Below are 19,878 nucleotides of genomic sequence, written 5' to 3' on the forward strand. Positions count from 1 at the left end.
TGTGCTTTGGTTCGGTGTCATTGTGACCAAGTTCCTCGTGCCTTTGTAGCAGACACATCCCCAGAACATCAGCGATCCACCGCCGTGTTTCACAGTAGCCAAGCTGTTTCTTTCATCATGGGCCTTGTTGACGCCTCTCAAAGTTTTGAGGCTCAACTCTGATGTTTGTATTGTAAGCCAGATGCTTTCTGTAGTAATCGCTTCCTTCTGGTGACTTGACCCTGCAGTCCCTCCTTTTTACGCCCCCCCCCATCTTTTTTTAATACCTTTCCTGTTTTATTCAGTTCAATCTCCCTTTCCCGCAGATCTTTCGACAACTCTTTTGCTTTCTCATCGACTCTGAATCCAGAAATGTCAGTGCAGCACTGGATGAAAGATGCAAGCGTCTGTCAGGATCCAGAAAGTCACTGACCTTTTATAGACACACACACTGATTACAGGCCAACAGATCACAGGTGAGGATGGTTACATTTCATCGATCGATTGATTGATTGATCTAAGACCTTTAGTAGCCATTCAAACCCATTTGTGTCAACCTGTGTGCATGTTATCAGGCCAAACCCCCCCAGGGGGAGTAAACTTTGGATCACTGTTTGGAGTAGTTTCTGTTGTCATTATGAGCTAACAAGAGTTGGTTAATAAATGGCTTCACCCAACAAACAACCATGAGTGAAAGAAAAGTTTTCGTTATCAAGATTCTCTCAAAATGGCCCCTAAAATACAAATAAAATAAAATTAAAAAAAATCACAAATTCTCTTCGGGTATATAAACTTATGAGCACAATTGTAGCTGGAAAACAAATCGACTCAAAGACGGCCGAGAAAACCTCTCTCTTTTTGCATCTCGTGACGTGATTGTCAAGTCAGGCCAACAGATCAAAACCATAAAAAAGAACAAACTGAGTTGTTTGATACCATGTCAGGTCATTCTTTCAGATACAGACATGTTTTCAAAAATTTGCACCACAAAGAAAACACACATACAAAAGTGATTTTTGGAAATCTGTCCACATATATTGGTATTTCTGGAAACACGTCTGTACCGAGGATTCCAGATTATCGTACCTGTAGCATTTACCCAAGAGTACTGGAAAATAAATGATTTAACTGGTCTTCAGTCCAAACAACACTGCCCTGTTCCCCTCAACATGACAGGAAGTGAACACCACGAGTTTAGGTAGTTTAAAACCACGGTCAGTTCCACCTCGCGCTTTGTGATCGCTCTCAGCTGACGTGGTTTTAAGTAAAGGTACGACCTCCATTCACAAACAAGGTACCCCCTAAACATTTACAAGGAGAACAAACATTGCAATCCTTCGAGGTGTTCCACAAGGCTCCGTTCTTGGTCCTCCATTCATCTCCAGCTCATCTATTTTAATAACTTGGGACTTGTGAAAATGCTTGTGTTCATCGGTTCACTGCTTCAGTCCCTGCACATCGTTACTCGTGGCCTTTTCGTGAGTGAATTATTTTAAAATTGTACTTTTAAGGCACAGTGACTTTTGGCCCTGTACTCCACATTTTGTCCTTCGGAGCCCAAATTCAGCCTGAAACACTTGAGTACAGCTCCTCGTATGACTAACGGTACCGTTAAACATCCCAGACTCTGGCCCACCTGATGGATGTACTTTAAACATTTTTAAATCCCGTTGTCGTGTGGGGTTTCCTGTAAAATATTTTGTAACAATTTTAAATGTTACAAACACTATATCCATTTTACATAAATCATTTACAGACTTTAAAAAGAATTTTTGTAAACTTTGAAAGGTTTTTAAAATAATTTTTCGAGGAGTTTAATGAACTGTATGGGAGAACAAGTTTAAAATGTCTTGCTGAATTATTGGAAACAAGTAAAACGGTAACAGAGGCCCTGGAGTCTCGGGTGTTGGTGTTTGAATAATTTGGGGGTATTTTCTTCCTCTGGAGAAGTTCATAAATAAAGAAGCATCGGCGCGTGAAGCCCGGCCGTCCTGCTGGTTCTGACATTCACCCAGACCAGCAGGAAAGAAAAAAAAAAATATTATTAATTTTTCAGAGTTCACCAGGAAGCTTTCCTCTGTACACCACGTTACGCAGCGTCCTGGAGAGTGAGGGGGGGGGGGTCTCCAGTCGTCTCTGCTCGGAGTATTTCCCACTACGGGACGAATTTCTTGGTCGTGGTTCGTCCGGTTCCACAGTTCTCCTACGAGAGTCCGTCTGTGTGGAACGCGGTCGGACGGTCTGCTCACAGGTTCTTGGTGTTTATGTGAGTCTTGTAATGCTTCGTCAGGTGGTCGCTCCTCATGAAGCGCTTCTGACACTGGCTGCACTCGAAGCGTTTGTCTCCTGCAGGGGAAACAGAGGGCGATGAGTCAGAGCCGTTTACACCACAGCGTTTTAAGTGAAAACAAATCTTTGTGTATTTTCATTTACATGGTGACATTTTGAAAACAATCATCTGTTTATGGGGAAATGGCAAATGAGAACAATGATGTAGTTAGCATGTTGAGCCATGAGTTGGCGCTCTTAGTTGTTTTCATAATGAAACCACACACACGTGGCAGAGAACAATCCGCTCTAAACATTAATAATGGGAGCACACGGACATTCGTATGAACAGACGACCAAGCTGGGTTGTTGTTCCGGTGACTCTTAACTATAAATCTACCAAGTCCCAGGAGAGTATGGACTGGGACAGTCATGACACTCTGGAGGAAACATTGCTCTTATTGTCCATCTACTGAGCATGTGCGGTAGCAGCGTTTCCGTGTCTCAGAAGCCCAAACATTTTCAGAAAGTTCTGTGTTTTCTTTGGTTTGCATGAAGAAGGAAACTGTTTCCAAAAACACAAGACACCCAAAACACAACAAAGGTTTTCTGTTTTCACTTGAAAATGTTGGATCCTCTTCAGAAGCCAACAACTTTCATCTAGGTAGATGAGGAAGCTTTTAAAAAGACTTTGATCTATTATTAATCTGTTGTTGATGCTCCTATGAAAACCACCCAAAGTACATGCAAGCTCTACAGGTAGAAATATTTATTACAGTAGGAAGGCCTTTTTTTTTTTCATTATTATTTTTTTACATTCACCAGTATAGTGTGTGTGTGTGTGTGTGTGTGTGTGTGTGTGTGTGTGTGTGTGTGTGTGTGTGTGTGTGTGTGTGTGTGTGTGACCTGTGTGTGTGCGTGCGTGCCGCTGCAGCTCGTCACTGCGTGTGAATCTCTTCCCGCAGAAAACCCAGTTGCAGACGAACGGCCGCTCTCCGGTGTGCAGGCGGACGTGAGCTCTGAGCAGAGACGTCTTCCGGAAGGTTTTCTCACAGCCAGGCACGTGGCAGATGTGTTTCCTCTTCCCCATCTCGCCAGGCCTGTGCACACACACACACATACACACACACACATGAACCAAGCCTGCAGTGAGCGGACAGAAGCGCCAGCGGGGTCCGTACCTCTTGTCTGCGTCCTTGCAGTTGGGGCAGGTGCAGGCCATGCGGCGCTTCTTCTCCCCCGGCTGAGCAGGCAGCTCTAAGGTCAGCGTGTGGTCCACGTGGAGGGCTGGCTGGCCCTGCGCTGAGGCCAACTGAAGCCCCCCGCCTTGCATGGTCTGCACTGTGAGGTGCTGTTGGCCTGGCACACACACACGCAAACACAAACACGCACAGTGAGAAACAATCCTATAAGGCCCCGTTTACACAACGTTTCAAGGGAAAACGCAAAACGTTGGTTGCATTTTCGGTTCCTTTTACATGACAATGAGGCTCAGAACCGATGAAAATGTAACTTTTGGAAAACGGCTTCAAATGTGGAACTTTTAGAAAATAATTTGTCTCTGTGGAAATGGGGGAAAAGGCAACGTTTTGAAAATCTTCGGGAACAATCTCCCTGTTGTAGTAAACACAATTTTTTAAATCTAAAATACAATATAAAACACAAACGTCCCACAAAGTAAAAATCCTGTAAATAAGTGAATAAATAATAGAAAGAAATTATAAATACAACACTTAAACTAAAACTATATAAATAACCACAGTTTTCACACAGTAACTGTACACATGAGCTGCATTTACATTTTTACTTAACGCCAAAACTAAATGTATTGAGTTTTATTTATGAATCATTTGTAGTGATATTAATTGGGCAATGTTTGACATTCTAATGACTGTAAGCATTTCCATTTTAAGAGTTAAAAGTAATAACTAGTTGTAATATAATTAGTTCAAAGGTGAATTTCTTCCCAATTTGGTGGCGCCTCCTGGAGGCGCATTTGCCTACATTGTCTAAGGAGCTCGCCAGCTCTGACACTACGGCCGTAGTAAATATTTCTTCTGCAAAAGGACTCTTATTCCACATTCTCCTGGGACTTGGTAGTTTTATAGTTAACGACGCGATTTCACATGAAACGTCATCGTGTAAACGGGGCCCCCAGAACTGTTTCCGTTTACACAGGAACATTTTGAAAACCATGTCCATTGTTGTTGTTGTTGTTGTTGTTATTGCACATCTACTGACATGTGCAGAAGTACTACTGAACCCGAGTGCGTTCAAAAAGTTCTACCTTGAGAGCAGTTTCCAAAAAGTTGCATTTTCAGTGACTCTGAGCACCGTCGTCATGTCAACAGGGCCTAAGAAACTGTCCGGACCTCGAGCTGAAGTGCAGGAGTCAAACTAGACTGAAATTGTAATGAACGTCTTTCTGAACACTACTCTTAATGTCTTCCTTGGATTGATCCTGTAAGTAACTAACTAACTAACAAGAAGCTGCTCACCCCCTGCGTTGGTGATGGTCACAGGAACTCCCTGAACTTGGACTCCGTTGATGCTGATGGTCTGCACCGCCTGTGCTGCCGAGGAGAGCTGCGACGTGTTCAACGCGATCATTCCCCCCGCCGGGGCGATTTTGGCCAGAGTTCGCTCCTTCTTGCCTCCTGCCAGTGACTTCTTGGCGGCGGCGAGCGGAGGAGACGTGGTGGGCGAGGTGACGGTGGCAACCGAGGTGACGGGGGTGGCGGCGGTGGAGTCCTGGATCTGGACCGTCTGCCACTCACCAGACGCTGTTTTAAAGAGGAGCTGCAGAGAGAAGAGACAGGTGTCCTCAGATTGAAGGAGTCCTGCAAGTATTATGCAGTAGTATTATAACAACGCAAAGTAAAACATCATCTTACTTTATCAGATCAAAGGAATCTTAAGTTTAACACAAGGAAACAATTCTCAGTTGTAGTTGGACTTTTTGTAGTGATCTCACTGCTTCCTCCAATCTAAAGCCACACACCAAGGGAACCAACAGGCTGCAGCTTTAAGGCAAATTCTCTCTGCACAGTTTCACTAAAATACAACTGAAACTTACAACTTAAATTTATTGTATTTCTATAGCCAAAATAAAAACAGTTATAAAAAAACAACAACAAAAAACAATTACAGCTCTTCATTGTTACGACACGACAACATTTCAAGTAAAAACTCAGCAATTTGGTGTTTGTGATTCAGTGGTTTGGAGCGTCGCTGTGGTTTTCCTGCCAGGGGGATTGTTGATACACCGGATCACGGTACTGAAGCAGCAGAGATTGAGGTGTGTGAGGATACCTGTGTGGGTGTGGGCTCTGTGGCAGTGACTTGCAGACTGGAGGAGGCGGGCTGTCTCTGCGGGACAGGCGGCAGCGTGGCAGAGGCGGCCTGCACCACCTTCAGGGCCTGCTGAGGGATCTGAACCACCTGAGAGTCTGGCTTGGACTGGACCAGCTGAACCTGCTGCACCATGGCGGGCTGCCCCGGACTCTGCACGATCAGCAGATTGTTCCCCGCCTGCAGGCGCGCACACACACAGGAAGTAAGTGACCTCCTCATTTTTACCCAACTTGCCTTTAGCTACAGATCAAAGGGGACTGAAAGCTGCAGAGGGAGTTACAGGAACATACTAACAATGTGTTGGATTTGTATTACATCTGCTTTAAAGGACTTTTGGCTTTTTTCTGATAAATGAGCTCTGAATAAAACACAATGGATGAAACACAAGTGTCCTCTAACAAGAACGGAGCGAACATTTGTCTTCATTTGCTTCTGGCTTCATGTTGACTGTGAGTCCTCTTCTGAGCCTCATTAGTGGCCTGTTTCTCTGTACGTACAATACAATGTTGGAGTTTTCTTTTTATACTGTCCTTTGAAGAAATGACACTGATCATCCTGCAACAATGAATGAGATCATCTAAAATATGTCATTTTAATTTGTGAGGACAGAGAATTAATTCAATGGAGTGACAGTCATTTAATAAAATTAAAGAAAGTTCATGAAGAGAATGTGTCACTGATGTCTGTTTCTTGACCTATTTCATCTATTTGAAATGTTTTTTAGATTCACCGTCACAGACTGTGCGTGTGGTTTCTGTCAGCACTGATCTATGTGTTCACTGTAAAGCTGCATATCAACCAGACGAAGTGAGCAGGACCGCTCAATGCAAATAAGATTATTTCTTCTAGTGTTTGAAGCTTCTGCTGCAGTGCAGGCAGATAGAAAGAAGAAGTCCCCTCGTTTCATTGTGTGCAGGTTCACCTGGATGATGTTGTCTCCAGCCTCTATGAGGATGGTCTCCATCTGCTCCGGTGGTGGAGAAGCTGCCGGTGCAGGTGGAGGTGGCTGAGGCTCCGCAGCCAGTACCACCCTCTTTTTCCTCCCCCGTCGCCCTTTCCCAGGGGTGGGAGGGGCAGCGGCTGTTTCCGTGACGATCTGAGCCCCGCCCACCTCTCCGGTGGCCACGTTGAGGGGCAGTGTGAGCCCCCCAGGCAGATGCACCATGTTGGCGGTTGCGCAGTTTGCTTTCTGCATCTTGAGCGAGGGCTTGATAGCGACGGTCTTTTGTGGCGTGATGGGCGCCGTGGCTGCGGCCGGTGCTGGCACGGTCATGGGGGTGGTGATGATGGCCTGGTTGGTTCCAGGTATGAGCTGGATCTGCCCGCCCTGCGGCATCACCTGGATGGTCTGTGCGCCCTGGATCTGTGGCACCATCTGGTACTGGATGTTGGGCGGGGCCGAGGCGTTGGAGCGGGCGGGGCTCTGCTGGATGGTGAGTACGATGGGGCTGCCAGGGGCCGTGGAGCCCAGGCCGGCCGGGAGCTGGATCACATTGCCCTTTGCCGACAGGAAGCCCAGGTTTTTGGGTGGAGCAGGGGCGATGGGGGCCGGCTTGATAGGAAGGAGCCTGCGGGGCTGCGGCTGCGCCGGAGGCGTGGTGATGGGAGCCTGAGCAGCAGGAGGACCGATCTTACTGCAGGTGGCAGCCAGGAGGGCCAGAGGAGAAGGCTGAGTGTCCTGCAAAGAGAGCTCAGCATCACCGACTCAGGTAGAACATTAAGACAAGGTGATAGAAGGGAAGAGAAGCTAAAAGAGCCCAGAAATGTGTCACGTGGTGTCGGTCGTGTGCGTTTCCACCTGCAAAGCTTTTGTGCCCCTCTGTGGTCCAAATGTGTGATCCTCAAGTTGCAGAACAGGAAGCAGGCTACGTGAACCTCAGTTTCGACAGACACAGACGTATCGATGGACCTCTGACTGGAGCTCAGCTGCAGCCACGTCAGGTCTTTATTTAAACTCAAAAATCAAACCCTCGTTTACAACTACGTCGATCATGTGAGAACACAAGAAAATAAAGAAAGACAGTGACTGAAAGGAGGAAACAGAAACTCAAAGGGTGGAGAATGTGGATTAAAAGTCATTCAATTGAAAGCACTTTGGAAGTGTTTCAGGTTGATGACGCATTAAAGCCAAGAGCAACTCTTCTAAGCTTTGTTTTAACATTAGGGAGCTCAAATCAGCATTTGTTTGATGAAACTAATGTGGAATTAATGAAAGAAATAGACTTTCCAATGAGGGTTTTGTAAATAAACATGTTCAAATCGAAGATCATTACCTGACCTTTCCTTTAAGTTTTACATCACGTTTCTATGAGATAAAATAGAATAATGATGAAAGAAAGGCAGTTTGAAACCATTATAATTTCATTAAATATATATTGTATGTATTATAAAGCATGTGCAGAGGAACTCATTACTATGTGGTGTGCATGCACAGTAGCAGCATTTTCTCCATCTGCATGGAGGCGGTGCCGAAGCATTTTCAGAAAGTTGCATTTTCCCCCATGGGTCACAGTAATAACAATCCAACTTGGTCATCTGACCATTCAACTGTCCATGTACTCCCATTGTTAATGTTTATAGTGTATCGTTCACTGCATGCGTGTGTCTGCAGATTGTAAAAAAAAAGCTCCCAAAAAAAAGCTCCCAAAGTCATAATGTGGACGTCCCATCATTCAGCTGCTGGTCAGTGAGGAAGGAAAACAGAGTAAAATAAGAGGAAGGTACCTCTTTACCAGCACAGCAAATCTTATTCAGTATTCTAGCATTCCGTGATGTTCAGACAGGAAGAAATATAAAACCTGCATACACATCTATAAAAAGCCATCAGTTGCATATGGACATAGCTTAAAATATTTATGAAGTTAAGGTATTAACAGACTGCTTTCATAAACCAACTCAATTAGGATGTTTTCACACATTGTTAAAAGATGCGGTGCGAAAGCTTATTTTCTGGAAACGTCAATGCTGTAATTTAGTTTTATGTACAAAAGCAAAAGCAGTCAAATCATTCGCAGAGAAATTACTGCAGTGACTGATTTATTTATTATATATATATGCAAACATCGATGTTAGTAAAAACTCCTTCCACATAATTCTACTTTTATTCAGTATATAGCATTTCTGTGGCATTCTAACTAAGTTGTTTAAGTTCTGTCACATAATCACGTCCTGTTAAATCCCTCATTACACCACCTGTTCACATCTTTTGGCTCGCTGTTAAAAAGCCTTCAGGTTTAAATGCAAATCAGCAGGGATTTAGATACTTTTCTAGTTTTCAGCTTTGGTGTGGAGCACAAAACTCCAACACAGGCTGCTCAGGTTCGGACTGATCGGAATACATTGTGGCGTTATTGCGATGTGATATTAGGATTTCCATGTGAGTAGCATTAAATCTGCAGTGGTTTTAACAGGCTCACTGTCTCAATGCATCAGTTAATGATGGCAGTTTGACTGAACTAATTGGTGGCACGTTGGATTTATTCATTCATTGTGTGTGAGACGGACTTCCACACCTTTTAATAGACATGTATTTTTAATATTTCTATTTGTAATATTTCACATGCACTTTTAAAAGCTGGTTTGATTGTTATCGGTATATATACATGTTATTTCTTGAACGTATACACTATGTCTATAAGTTGTTTAAGTGGCTCAATGTGCTTTGAATAATAAAGTGATTGTAATGAATTGAATCAAAATGACTTGCGATGTCGACCCTTGCAAAAGAGAGCAGCCAAGTAAACTCTATATCTTTTAATATGCTCTTAAATAACAAAACAATTTAAACAAAAGGTTCTGCTTCTGAAATGTGCTTATCACTTTTTACTTTTTTTTTTTTCACATTTAGTTTCAATCTGCTGGATTGGAGGGTCATCACATTCACAACCAGTGTGTTTGTATTTCAGGTTTATACAAGACTACTTCACTTTCTCAAAGCAATTTACAGGAAGAAAACAACTTCTTAACCTCAGGAGATTATGATATTAACTAAACTCAACAAGAAGATCCTGGACTCTGAGGTAACAAAGTGAGATAAAACATTGGCGTCCTGTCAGTGGTTAATAGTTTTGGATTACGTTTTGGATTGTTTTAGTTGTGATCTCTAATAAATACTTTCACCGCTGCTTTTGAAAGAGAAACGCTGCCGTTCGAACACAAATCATTTGCAGTACTTAATTTCGTTTACATTGAAAATACACAATATACCAAATCTAAATTCATTCGAAAAGTTTCACTCAACGTGATTAATCATGATTAAAAATCGCAATTTTTACATATTTTTAAGACTAAAGCACTCAGATATCTTATGCTCAATCTCAAAATGTCACTAATTTGTGAATTTAAATTGAAATAGGATAAAATATTGCATTAAGCGAAACGCATGGATAAAAGCAAGTGTGCATCTGTGGGAAGTGGCTCCTGAATGTGATCGTAAATGAGCTGTGAGGAGCGACTCCCAGGAGAGCCGCCACTCGCTCCTCCACTCACTTGTGCAGAGGCGGTGGAGGGCTGGAGGTATTCACTGGGACTGACAGCAACAGTGGTGGCCATACTGTCCTGTTGTTCTGGAAAACACAAAGCACAGTCACATTCAGCCGACAGCATCTATTTTCAGGCGAGAAGCTCTTCAAGGGCATCGGAAGGACGACGAGCGCCGACTCATGTTTCGCTGTAATTGCCTGTATGATTATTAAACAGCATCAATTAACCAGGAGGAGCCATTAACTGCACTAATTGGCACATTAACTTGAGAATAATTACGCGCAGACACATTTGCTTTCTCTCCACGTGTGGTATATTAGTGTGATTGGCATTTCTCAAAGAAATCCCGGAGCTTTGAAGGGAAATATTTACTCCTCTCAGTATTTCAAACACAGTGGGGGAAATTTAGAAAAAAAAAAGAAGCACATAAATCTCAGTATGCAGAGCTGTGATGATTTATCTGCACAGTGTTATTGTTTTGGCATATATCCTGTCTGTGTTGGGACATTATGCTGCTCCAGCAAAACAAAGTAGACTCTGATTGGTTTGAAGGTTACAGAGACTCCCGTTCATCAAGGCCCGAGGCCGGGACACTTTATAGACATTCAGTTTGTACTCAGTAACTCGGTCACAGGCAGGAAGAGGTGTGTACTCACATGCAGCTGGAACAACAAGAAAAAAGGAATATAGATTACCTTTCAATGTTTATATTTGTATCAGTTTTATGCCATTTTCAAGAGATTTGATTGTGTATTTGGATGGAATAGTAAATCTTCATATTGACATTCAAGTTTCACATCCTTAAAAAAAATCCTTCAATAACACTTCCTGGTTAAAATGTAAAATTTATTAAACTATTTTAAGCAGACACATTTCAGTTCATGGGTCACATACAGACCAATTTCATCTTGAGTGGACGGGACTGGTATAATAGTGAAATAATAACCTTTAAATTGTAACATTAAAGTGTTTCTTTGTTGAGGTGCAGAGAATGCATGATGAAAATGTCTCCATTTTCACAAAGTTACTACAGAAAATCACGATAATCTCAGCATAAAGCCCATTTTAATGAAACTTTCTGATGCAAAATCCAGTGAAATGTCCAGAAAACTTCTCCTATAGCTGTTGCATTCTGGGTGTTTTTTACAAACTCCCCCTGACAGCAAGGGGACAGCGGTGGGAGTTTATAAAAACTCTCTGTCTCAGTGTTCTACTCTAAAGAAATTTGTTTAAAAAATACAAAACAATCTGTTTTATTTGAAATAATAACCACCTGCTTGGAGCCTCTTGCGGGCCGGTTTTGGCCCACGGGCCTGATGTTTGGCACCCCTGCTTTACATCAACACAAGACACCAACTAGGATCAACAGCAGATCTAGTCGATCAAATGTTGACCCGACTCAATCGGGTCATTAAACAGTCATTAGAATGTCAACGCGACCTGGAAATTAAAACCTGGTGACGACCAAAGAGCAAGACGGCCATGGAGACTCAGCAGATCTGTCAGAAATGTAAAACAGTGACTTGACATTTGTTCACCATGTGATGATAGAGAGTCATTCAGTGAAACTTTGGTTTTAGAGGAAATCTGGAGAGCTCCAGATGAAAAAACAAAGGCTGGCAAACAAATGTAACGCTTCTCCTCCAACGTGACTTGTTTTTCCTCCACCCGTATGAGAGTAATCCTAAAAATGGAATCAAACAACTTGTGCAGCAAACATTTCCAACCATGCTTCTGGGATACTGCACTCTGTTTTCTCCAGTCAGCTGACTGACTGGCCTTGAGAGCTGCTGCTTTTTGGCCCTGGGAAAGTATAAACACAAACAACACTGACTGGCAAATATCAAGCTGTTGGCAATGATTCAGATTCTCTTAAAGCAAAGAAGCACTTTTGGATTGTGGTCAAAAACATTATGTGAAGAAGAGACACAATATTTATGGAGCCTGCTCTGCTTCTGTTGGGACAGACAGTACAAGTACACTCAGGACGGGCTTAAGGCCGATCTGGAGGACACGTCATTTCTGCCAGCACATCGGTAACTTCCACCACCTGCAATTACAGCTCGCACAAGAGATGCATATAGTCCAATTTAAATCCAAGTGCAGCAAACATATGCTGTGTAATTTAAAGCATGTGTCTCCTGGAGCTGTTTTCATCGTGGAGTTGATGGAGTAGCAGTGCTCAGGGGTGTTTTCAGGTTTAATTGAACATCTGTCATAATGTAAAACAAATATTCTCGGCACCTGAGACCATCAGCAGTGAAGAAAGAGCCTCCAGCAGGAAACACGCAGCCACGTTAGTGTCAGAGGGTGTTCAGACAACCTGAAGGAGGGATCATGTCAACTGCAGGAGATGAAGAGATGCAGGCGAGCAGCTGCAAAGATTTAACTACAGTAACAAAGAAAAGGAAATGGAAATATTACACCTGTGCTTATCTTAAGTAAGATTGAAACATATATGTTTAAAGAATATTCTGTTACGACACCACTCGGGCTGCAAAATCTCGACATGAGCTCAATTAACAAACAGTCCCACACTGAGCTCTCTGATGAGCACACTAGCAATGAATACAAGCAGCAAATTCACAACCAGACCACACAAAAAACACATAACACACCTCTCCTCCTCACTGGTAAGCAACATGAAATATAAAAGTGAATTCTCTCAGCTGTTTTTACACAGCTTTGACAAGAGAGAAATAATTCAGCGCGGCCTCATTTACATGAGAATCATCAGCTGGAAACATCGTCTCTCAAAGTTTTACTCTGTTTAGGCAACGTTTCCAAGTTAAAACGGAGAGCTTCCGTTGGATTTTGGGTGCCCGTTTACGCGACAATGCTGCTCAGAGTCACTGAAAACATAAGTTTTCAACAATACTCTTACTCCATCTCCAGGGATACGAGGAAAATGCAATTGTTTTGAAACACTGCTAACACACATGCGCACCACGGCTGTAGTAAGTAGATCTTCAGCACATGCTCAATAGCTGGACAATAAGAACAACGTTTCCTCCGAGTGTCATGACTCCCAGTCAATATTCTCCTGGAACTTGGCAGTTTTATAGTTGATAGTCACTGTAATAACAATCCAACTTGGTAATCTGTCCATGCGAATGTCTGTGTACTCGCATTGTTAATGTTTAAAGCGTATTGTTCTACGCTGGATGTGTGTGTGGTTTCATCACAAAATCAAACAGCAGCACTAATTTGTGGCCTGGCGTGCTAACTACATAATTTTCAGCATTTCTGTTTGTAAATGGACATTACTTACATTGCTGTGTAAAACAAGAAACTTTTTTTAAACAAAAACGATGAGATTTCACTTGAAATGATGTGTAAACGGGGCCTTTGTTATAGAAAAGTTGCACACAAACGCTGTGGTTGCTTATCAGGCCACTAGTTGGTGCTGTGTGTTTGTAATATAAGCACACAAGGACATGCTCAGCAATCAGTATGATGCAAATATTCACGCTCTTTTAAGCTTCAGTAAATGGTGATAAATACAAACAGTATCCAAAAGAGTGAGATGCAGAAACACTCCACACTTCTTCTTGTCAATCCACTGGCTTGAGTACCATAATACTTTCAGCTGTGACTATAGCGCGCATGTGCAGTGAAACACTGTGTTTCAGAGAAGTTGTGTTTTATCGATTTACAAGAAGGCATTTCAAATTCACTCTGAAGATTGTACAATGTTTTGAGTTTCTGAAGAAGGCTTCCAATCACCAATACGATACTTTGTACCAAGCTTGAATGGGTCAGGTAACCCTCCGCACACATGGAAGAAGAAATGACACCATCCAGGAACAAACAGGAACTAAATAGCACCATAACAGCATTTTTACATGAAAATCAATCCAGAAACACACATAGTATGAGAAGAATTGTTATTTGCATTGTCACATCACTGATCTGTGGATGAGGAGACTAAACAGAAACTGAACCACTTGTTTCCGTGAGTAAAAATATTGGACATCACAATAATGGACACTGCCACGGCACATTCTTTAAGTAGTGAGGCTGTTGTATCGGTGAGCTTCCATACAAAGCACAAACAGTGCAGCCTTAAAGTAGCTCTACTGTCAAGTTGTAAACACGCCAGTGGTGTCAAAGCATCAGTCAGCAAAAAATACCAACATCATGTTATTTTCAAAATCATGTACTCCTGTGACATGTTGCAGCCTCCAGTATGACTATTTTAACAAATTGATACCCACAGTGTGGCTTAGATGCTACTTCACAAGCAGTCAGGTCGCTTTCAGTGCTGCATCACCAATCTCTTGGCTCAATGATGGAAGTTAACTACTCTTACTAAAACAGTGCGATCCACAGTAAATAAATCACAAACTGCAGAGACTGTGATTGGAACATTAAAGCTGATGTCATGTTTGTAATCTCAGGGCCCAGAATCAACCCTCTGTGCAGACTGACTTCTTATACCATATATGTCTGTTTGGGATCTTTTTAACATTTGTCATAACAATTGAAAGCGAGGAGACTATTTAGATACTATGTCCTGCTGGTTGGCATGATTGCTTCTTCCTCCATGTGTATTAAAATTATTATTATTTACCTTTGAAAACTCAGCGTGAATGTTCACTGAATGATTTGTTTTAGCCGGCAACTATTTCGTCCATGTGTCTCCTATACTGCTTTATCATGTGAAGGATTGCAGGGCGCTGGAGCTGAACTCAGCTAATTACATATGTGCGTGAGAGCAGAAAATACATCCTTGACAGGTCACCAGTCCATAACAAAACAAACAAAGACACAGACAACTACACACACACGCATTCACACCCCGGGGCAATTTAGGGCCATTAATTAACTTCATATAGATGTTTTTGGACTGTGAGAGGAAACCCACGCACACACCGGGACTACATGCAAACTCCACACAGAAAGTCCAGGCGTGTATTTGAACCCAGACCGTCTCACATTAATGCCGTGGTGTCAAACACATTTTAGTTCAGGGGTCGCATACAGCCCAGTTTCAGCTTGAGTGGGCCAGACCGATAAAATAATGCCACAACAACCTTTAAAATCAAACTTTGATGGTTTTTTGTTGTGACGTCAACATTTTAATAATAATTATTAAAAAAAAAAAAAAGAATTTCTATAGAAATGACTGCAATCTCAATATAAAGCCAAGTTTAGGGACATTTTGATAGCATCGAGGTCACCGATATCTTAGCTCAGGCCTCAGTGTTGTGTTGAGTCTGCTGCTCAAGAAATATGTTTAAACCGAGTCATACTTTACAGCTTTTCAACACTTTCACATGGGTCTTGTTGGACCAAAAACATTGCATTTAAAAATTATTGCCCCATATCCAGCTTTTCCTTGATTTGCTGCCATTTGAATATTGGATCACATGAGCTGCATTCAGAATCTGCTGTGTCTGTGTGGCTGTCTCCGAGGGTGAAGTACTTCCTCTCATGGTGCCATGTGCCAGAGCAGAACTGCTTTATTGTGGGAAGGCCAAAGGGAGGGCTTACCTTGCCTGGGATTGGCTCAACCCCCGATGACACTATGTAGGGTTTGATTTCTGATTCGCTCGTTGGCGCACACGCTTTATAAAAATTTAAACAAGCCAGGGAGAAAGATGACAGATTTTCTTAACTTCTGGGCCGTCATTCCCAGGTATGGGGACGCATTTTATTGTTGGAAAATTATTAGAAAGTGAATTTTGAATAATATGACCCCTTTAAAAAGAATCAAAGAAATCTATGTTTAGTTTGAAGTGTTTAGTTTGCTTGGTGGTTTGGCAGTCGGCTTGGAGCCTCTTTGTAGGACGGTTTTGCCGATGAGCCTTATGTTTGACATCTGTGCCTTAAGCTTTTGGACAAAATGTTGGTATTGTATCAGTGTTGGCAACTGCAGCAATGGTATTACTTGGTATCACCATAACTGAATTTCCCTGTGCAGTGATAACAAAAACTTCCGTTGCAGCACCTCAGAAGCACTGATAATGTAAACCAGAAGAGAGAAAAAAAAAGTGATTTTTGGAAAAGGCCTAAGCTCTCACATACCAACTCATGCTGCCACCCGTCTGCAGTGATAAATACAAACTAGTGAGGATGAGGGATCAGAGTCAACACAAACAGTCCCAGAGACTTCATATGACCCGCACCCGTCACAGTCCATTTAAGCTCTCCAACTACTACAACAGAAATAGTAAAAAGAGTGCGGCCTTAAAATAGCGCCGCCATCAAACAGACTGTTGGTTTGCTCTGGACGAGCGGCTAACGTTAGCATGCTAACTAACCGGTGTTTTTGATAAAGTGGGTTCCCTGGTAACTGGTGACCGACTTCCTTTAGCGTCCCTTGTTGCCGCTAGTAACAGCACAGGTTCAAAACAGGACATAAATTCGTGGCTGTTCTGGCGAACGCCTTTTAACCGCATTTACAATAACGTTTCGAAGTGTCGTACCTTTAATGAGCCTTTTTTAACATCTGCTGTGACTGACAGCAACAACAACAACAACGGACGCTAAAGGAAGTGGGGCACGAGTTGACAGGGAAGCCAGTCAATCCGAAACACCGGGGGGGGGGGGGGGGGGGGGGGACAGCTAGCAGAAGCTCGTTTCTGTGCAGCTGCTTTAACGCAGAGAAAGGAGATGCGGACAGAACTCGTTTGTCTTGTGATGGGAGTGTTGGGGTGGGAATTGCACAGGCAGAATGCGGGTTAAACTACCGGAGGAGCAGTAACCCCGGAGCGTCCACTGCCTCCTCCTCCGCAGCAGCTAGCCTCTCAAACTCTCTTTGATAACAGAAAAAAGCAGCCGCTTCTCCGGAAGTACGCCGCTTATTTCGCTCCACACAGCCGACACAGTCCCTCTTAAGAAAACTTATTGGTACCGCATCGCGTCCTGCACTTTGACTTCAATGCAAACAAAAGGTTTTAGCGAGCAGATTGAAATATAAACACCAATGTTTTAATTCCTACCCACCGCTCATGACGACATTCGCTCTCCGCGAGCCTTGAAGACCAAGCCCATGAAAGAGTCCGCCCGCGGTGCTGCACCAATCCACACACAATAGACACGTAACTGACGGCCCAGCAAACCAATCCTCTTCAGCTGTCTGTGTGAGTGAAATTTAATTCAACCAAAGGGCTTTTAGTATTTTTATGTGTCACGGGATGAATGACGGCTCGACCAATGGAGTTTTGATGCTATGCTTTTGAGGGCGGGTCCAGAAGGCGTGACCTTGAATGAACGGCAGGCGAATAAGAGCACGCACGCGGTTTCACTGGCGTCCCCGGCGTCCAATGGGATGTCTGAGAGGCGGTCCGGTCGAAACGTGATTGACAGCCGGGCTGACCAATGAGCTGCCTGACCTGTTTAAACTGAGACGTAAGGAGCAGACCGTTATGTGGAATGAAACAGACCCACTAAGCCACACTAACCGGATTATACGAGTATTTTAAAGCTGTCATCATACCATACTGCAACGCCATGTGTATCTTCAATATTCTTACTCATTCCTGTACACAAACACATCAGTGAATGATGCACATTTATTTGACAGTTCACACAGCTGTCTGCTTTGCAGGGTTTTGTGAATAACATTATTTCCACATGGGGTCGTGTTGGCATTATAGAGAAAAAATAAGGCACAGACATCCTCTCCACCGTTATTTTCTCCAGCTCCTCAAAAAGAGCTCAGGTTGAATGAGAGATATCATCTCTCCATCAGGTCTTGGCCTGGTTCAGTGCCTCCTCCCTTTGAGACGTAGCTGGTACACCTCTGATGGCAGGCTACAAGGGGGCACCATAATCAGATGTTTGAACCACCTGGACCCTCTGCGGGTGGGGCATAGGGGCTGGGAACTTTTCACTTCCTGAAGTTGTGACGAATCTGAATGCCAGAAACACTGAAAACATAGTTTGCATGTCAGTCCAGTTGTTAATGCTGTGTTTTCGTAATACAACCATGCACGCATGCATGCAGTGAACAGGAGGATATAAACATCCAAGCAACTTTGACTGTCTTCCTTTGACATATATTATTCTAACCCTACTGGCACATGTAAGAAATATTAATGTAGTAGATATATACTCTGTTGAAGAAGTGTTGGTAATTGAAAAGACTGAGCAACGCAAACACTCTAGAATACTCTATTGTTACCGTTTTTGACCTCGTAATAAGAATGTGCTTGTAGCGCTTTGAGATTTTTTTTAATGAAAAGTGTGTCAGACATGAAATGTGTTATTATTATTATTATTATTATTATTATTATTATTATTATTATTATTATTGTTATTTTAACATCAACCAATATGCAACGAAAAGGGACCGTTGGGTGCTTGAAAACATTGACCTTCTGCTCTTCACTCTTTCAGAAAGAACACGGCCCTCCACCTTCCAGAGAAAACTAATTTCAGCTGCTTGTATCCACATTCTAATCCTTTCACCCATGACCCAAAGTTTAATGACTATAGATTAGGTGACGGTGGGGATCACCCCCCGTGAATAAGGGCCTGTCCACATGAAAACACTGTATCATGTAACCACATAGTTTTTGGCTGATCATCAACACACGGAGTGGCGTTTTAGGAATCCTAGAAAAACATTTTGGGGTAGTTTTTTTAAGCAGTTTTCAGAGTGGGGTAATTTTAAAATGTCGACTCAGCTTCGAGATGTGGATTGGCAAGACGCACATTCGCAGAAAACGATGACGTCATCGCAACCCCCTGCAAACTTCTCTGCGATATCACTGAACAACAATGGCGGACTACATGCTCAAGGCCGTACCGTAGAAGCTACTGAGGCTATTTGGTTTAATAAGGCGAGATGCTGGATTTCTTGAATACGAGGAGGAGCAGGAGTGTTCGCCGTGTCTTTTTCTTCTGCGCAACTGTAAGTCGACTTGGAGAAACTTCCTGAACTGCATTGCCAGAGATGTAAGATAACCCTAACGCATTCATTTTGATAGCCCGAGTTCTTCAAATACATATTTTCAATACTTGTTGTTAAATGTTATTCACACTGAAGCTGATTTCAAACTACTCACCACAGACTTTGGGTTTGCTGTCTTTCACTAACATATATATTAAAGCTTTCACTGAAACTAAATCTGTAAATATCAGAGCGGCTGCTTGATCTCAGAGTTAATTCGTAAACCCAGGCAGGACTGAGGATTTAATGTCCCTGTTTTGAGAAACAAACTGGCAAACCAACATGTGAATGGATCCCAGATCAGCTCTGCGACCTTTCACCCCGTGAAGGAAACGTTCCCGTGGTGGCTGTCAGTCCCGTCTGTCGTCAGAGTCTACTGAGCTGGCCTTCAGCGTTTTCAGCCGTCGTGTAGGTTAGGATGAGCGTCCCCATCTCCCTCTCCGGGTCACTCCTCATCACTCCATTCACATTCACAATGCACGCAGCGGCTTTTCGTGGAAGCTTCTCCCAAAGAGAGCTCTTGACCGTCCTGCAGATATCTGTGCTTCCTCCCCAGTGCGTCCTCCAGCCTGCAAGTGTTTTTCAAAGTGCTCAGGAAACTGGAGTCCTGCTTTTAACTGAAGCACTTCCTCCCTCTTCACCTCGAGTGTGCTGCAGTCGGCCAGCTGAGGATGCAGATACTGTCTATCACCTTCTCCCCAGGCACCTCTGCGAAGAGCCTCAGAGAGAAAGAGCTGCATAATTTAACTGGGGTACCTCACTATTTTCTCCTCTTAACGGGCTTCGTGAGCGAGCCCGAGCTTTAGCTGGGGAGTTTTCAGCCTCAGGCTTTTCAAAGGGAATGGCTGACGTTGGAATATGAAACACATTTAAACTCTCAGGGGCCGCCAACA

General features: G+C 43.2%; 1 protein-coding gene across 2 annotated transcripts; it reads right to left on the bottom strand.

The window, feature by feature from the left end:
• Nucleotides 1-396: 396 nt before the first annotated feature.
• Nucleotides 397-17,067, bottom strand: sp2 (sp2 transcription factor). 2 transcript variants are annotated; one of them, XM_080463287.1, is made up of 8 exons: nucleotides 17,035-17,067; nucleotides 10,090-10,166; nucleotides 6,524-7,279; nucleotides 5,560-5,778; nucleotides 4,746-5,046; nucleotides 3,429-3,606; nucleotides 3,154-3,347; nucleotides 397-2,325 (listed from the first exon to the last, which is right to left on the bottom strand). In XM_080463287.1, exons 1-8 carry the CDS (start codon nucleotides 17,039-17,041, stop codon nucleotides 2,225-2,227), a joined length of 1,833 nt encoding a protein of 610 aa, XP_080319413.1. In that variant the 5' UTR covers nucleotides 17,042-17,067; the 3' UTR covers nucleotides 397-2,224. The 2 variants fall into 2 exon arrangements, with proteins under 2 accessions (XP_080319413.1, XP_080319412.1); XM_080463286.1 differs by lacking the exon at nucleotides 17,035-17,067 and adding an exon at nucleotides 12,328-12,392.
• Between the last annotated feature and the right edge of the window lie 2,811 nt (nucleotides 17,068-19,878).

This window comes from Lipophrys pholis (assembly GCF_963383615.2).
Source record: "Lipophrys pholis genome assembly, chromosome: 5".
In the NCBI taxonomy this organism is placed as follows: domain Eukaryota; kingdom Metazoa; phylum Chordata; class Actinopteri; order Blenniiformes; family Blenniidae; genus Lipophrys; species Lipophrys pholis.

Coding starts and splice junctions, on each gene's coding strand:
- sp2 (XM_080463286.1), bottom strand. Junction 5,779..6,523: donor CTGGAGACAACATCATCCAG/GTGAACCTGCAC, acceptor GCGCGCCTGCAG/GCGGGGAACAATCTGCTGAT. Junction 2,326..3,153: donor GCACGCACGCACACACACAG/GTCACACACACA, acceptor TTTCCCCTGCAG/GAGACAAACGCTTCGAGTGC.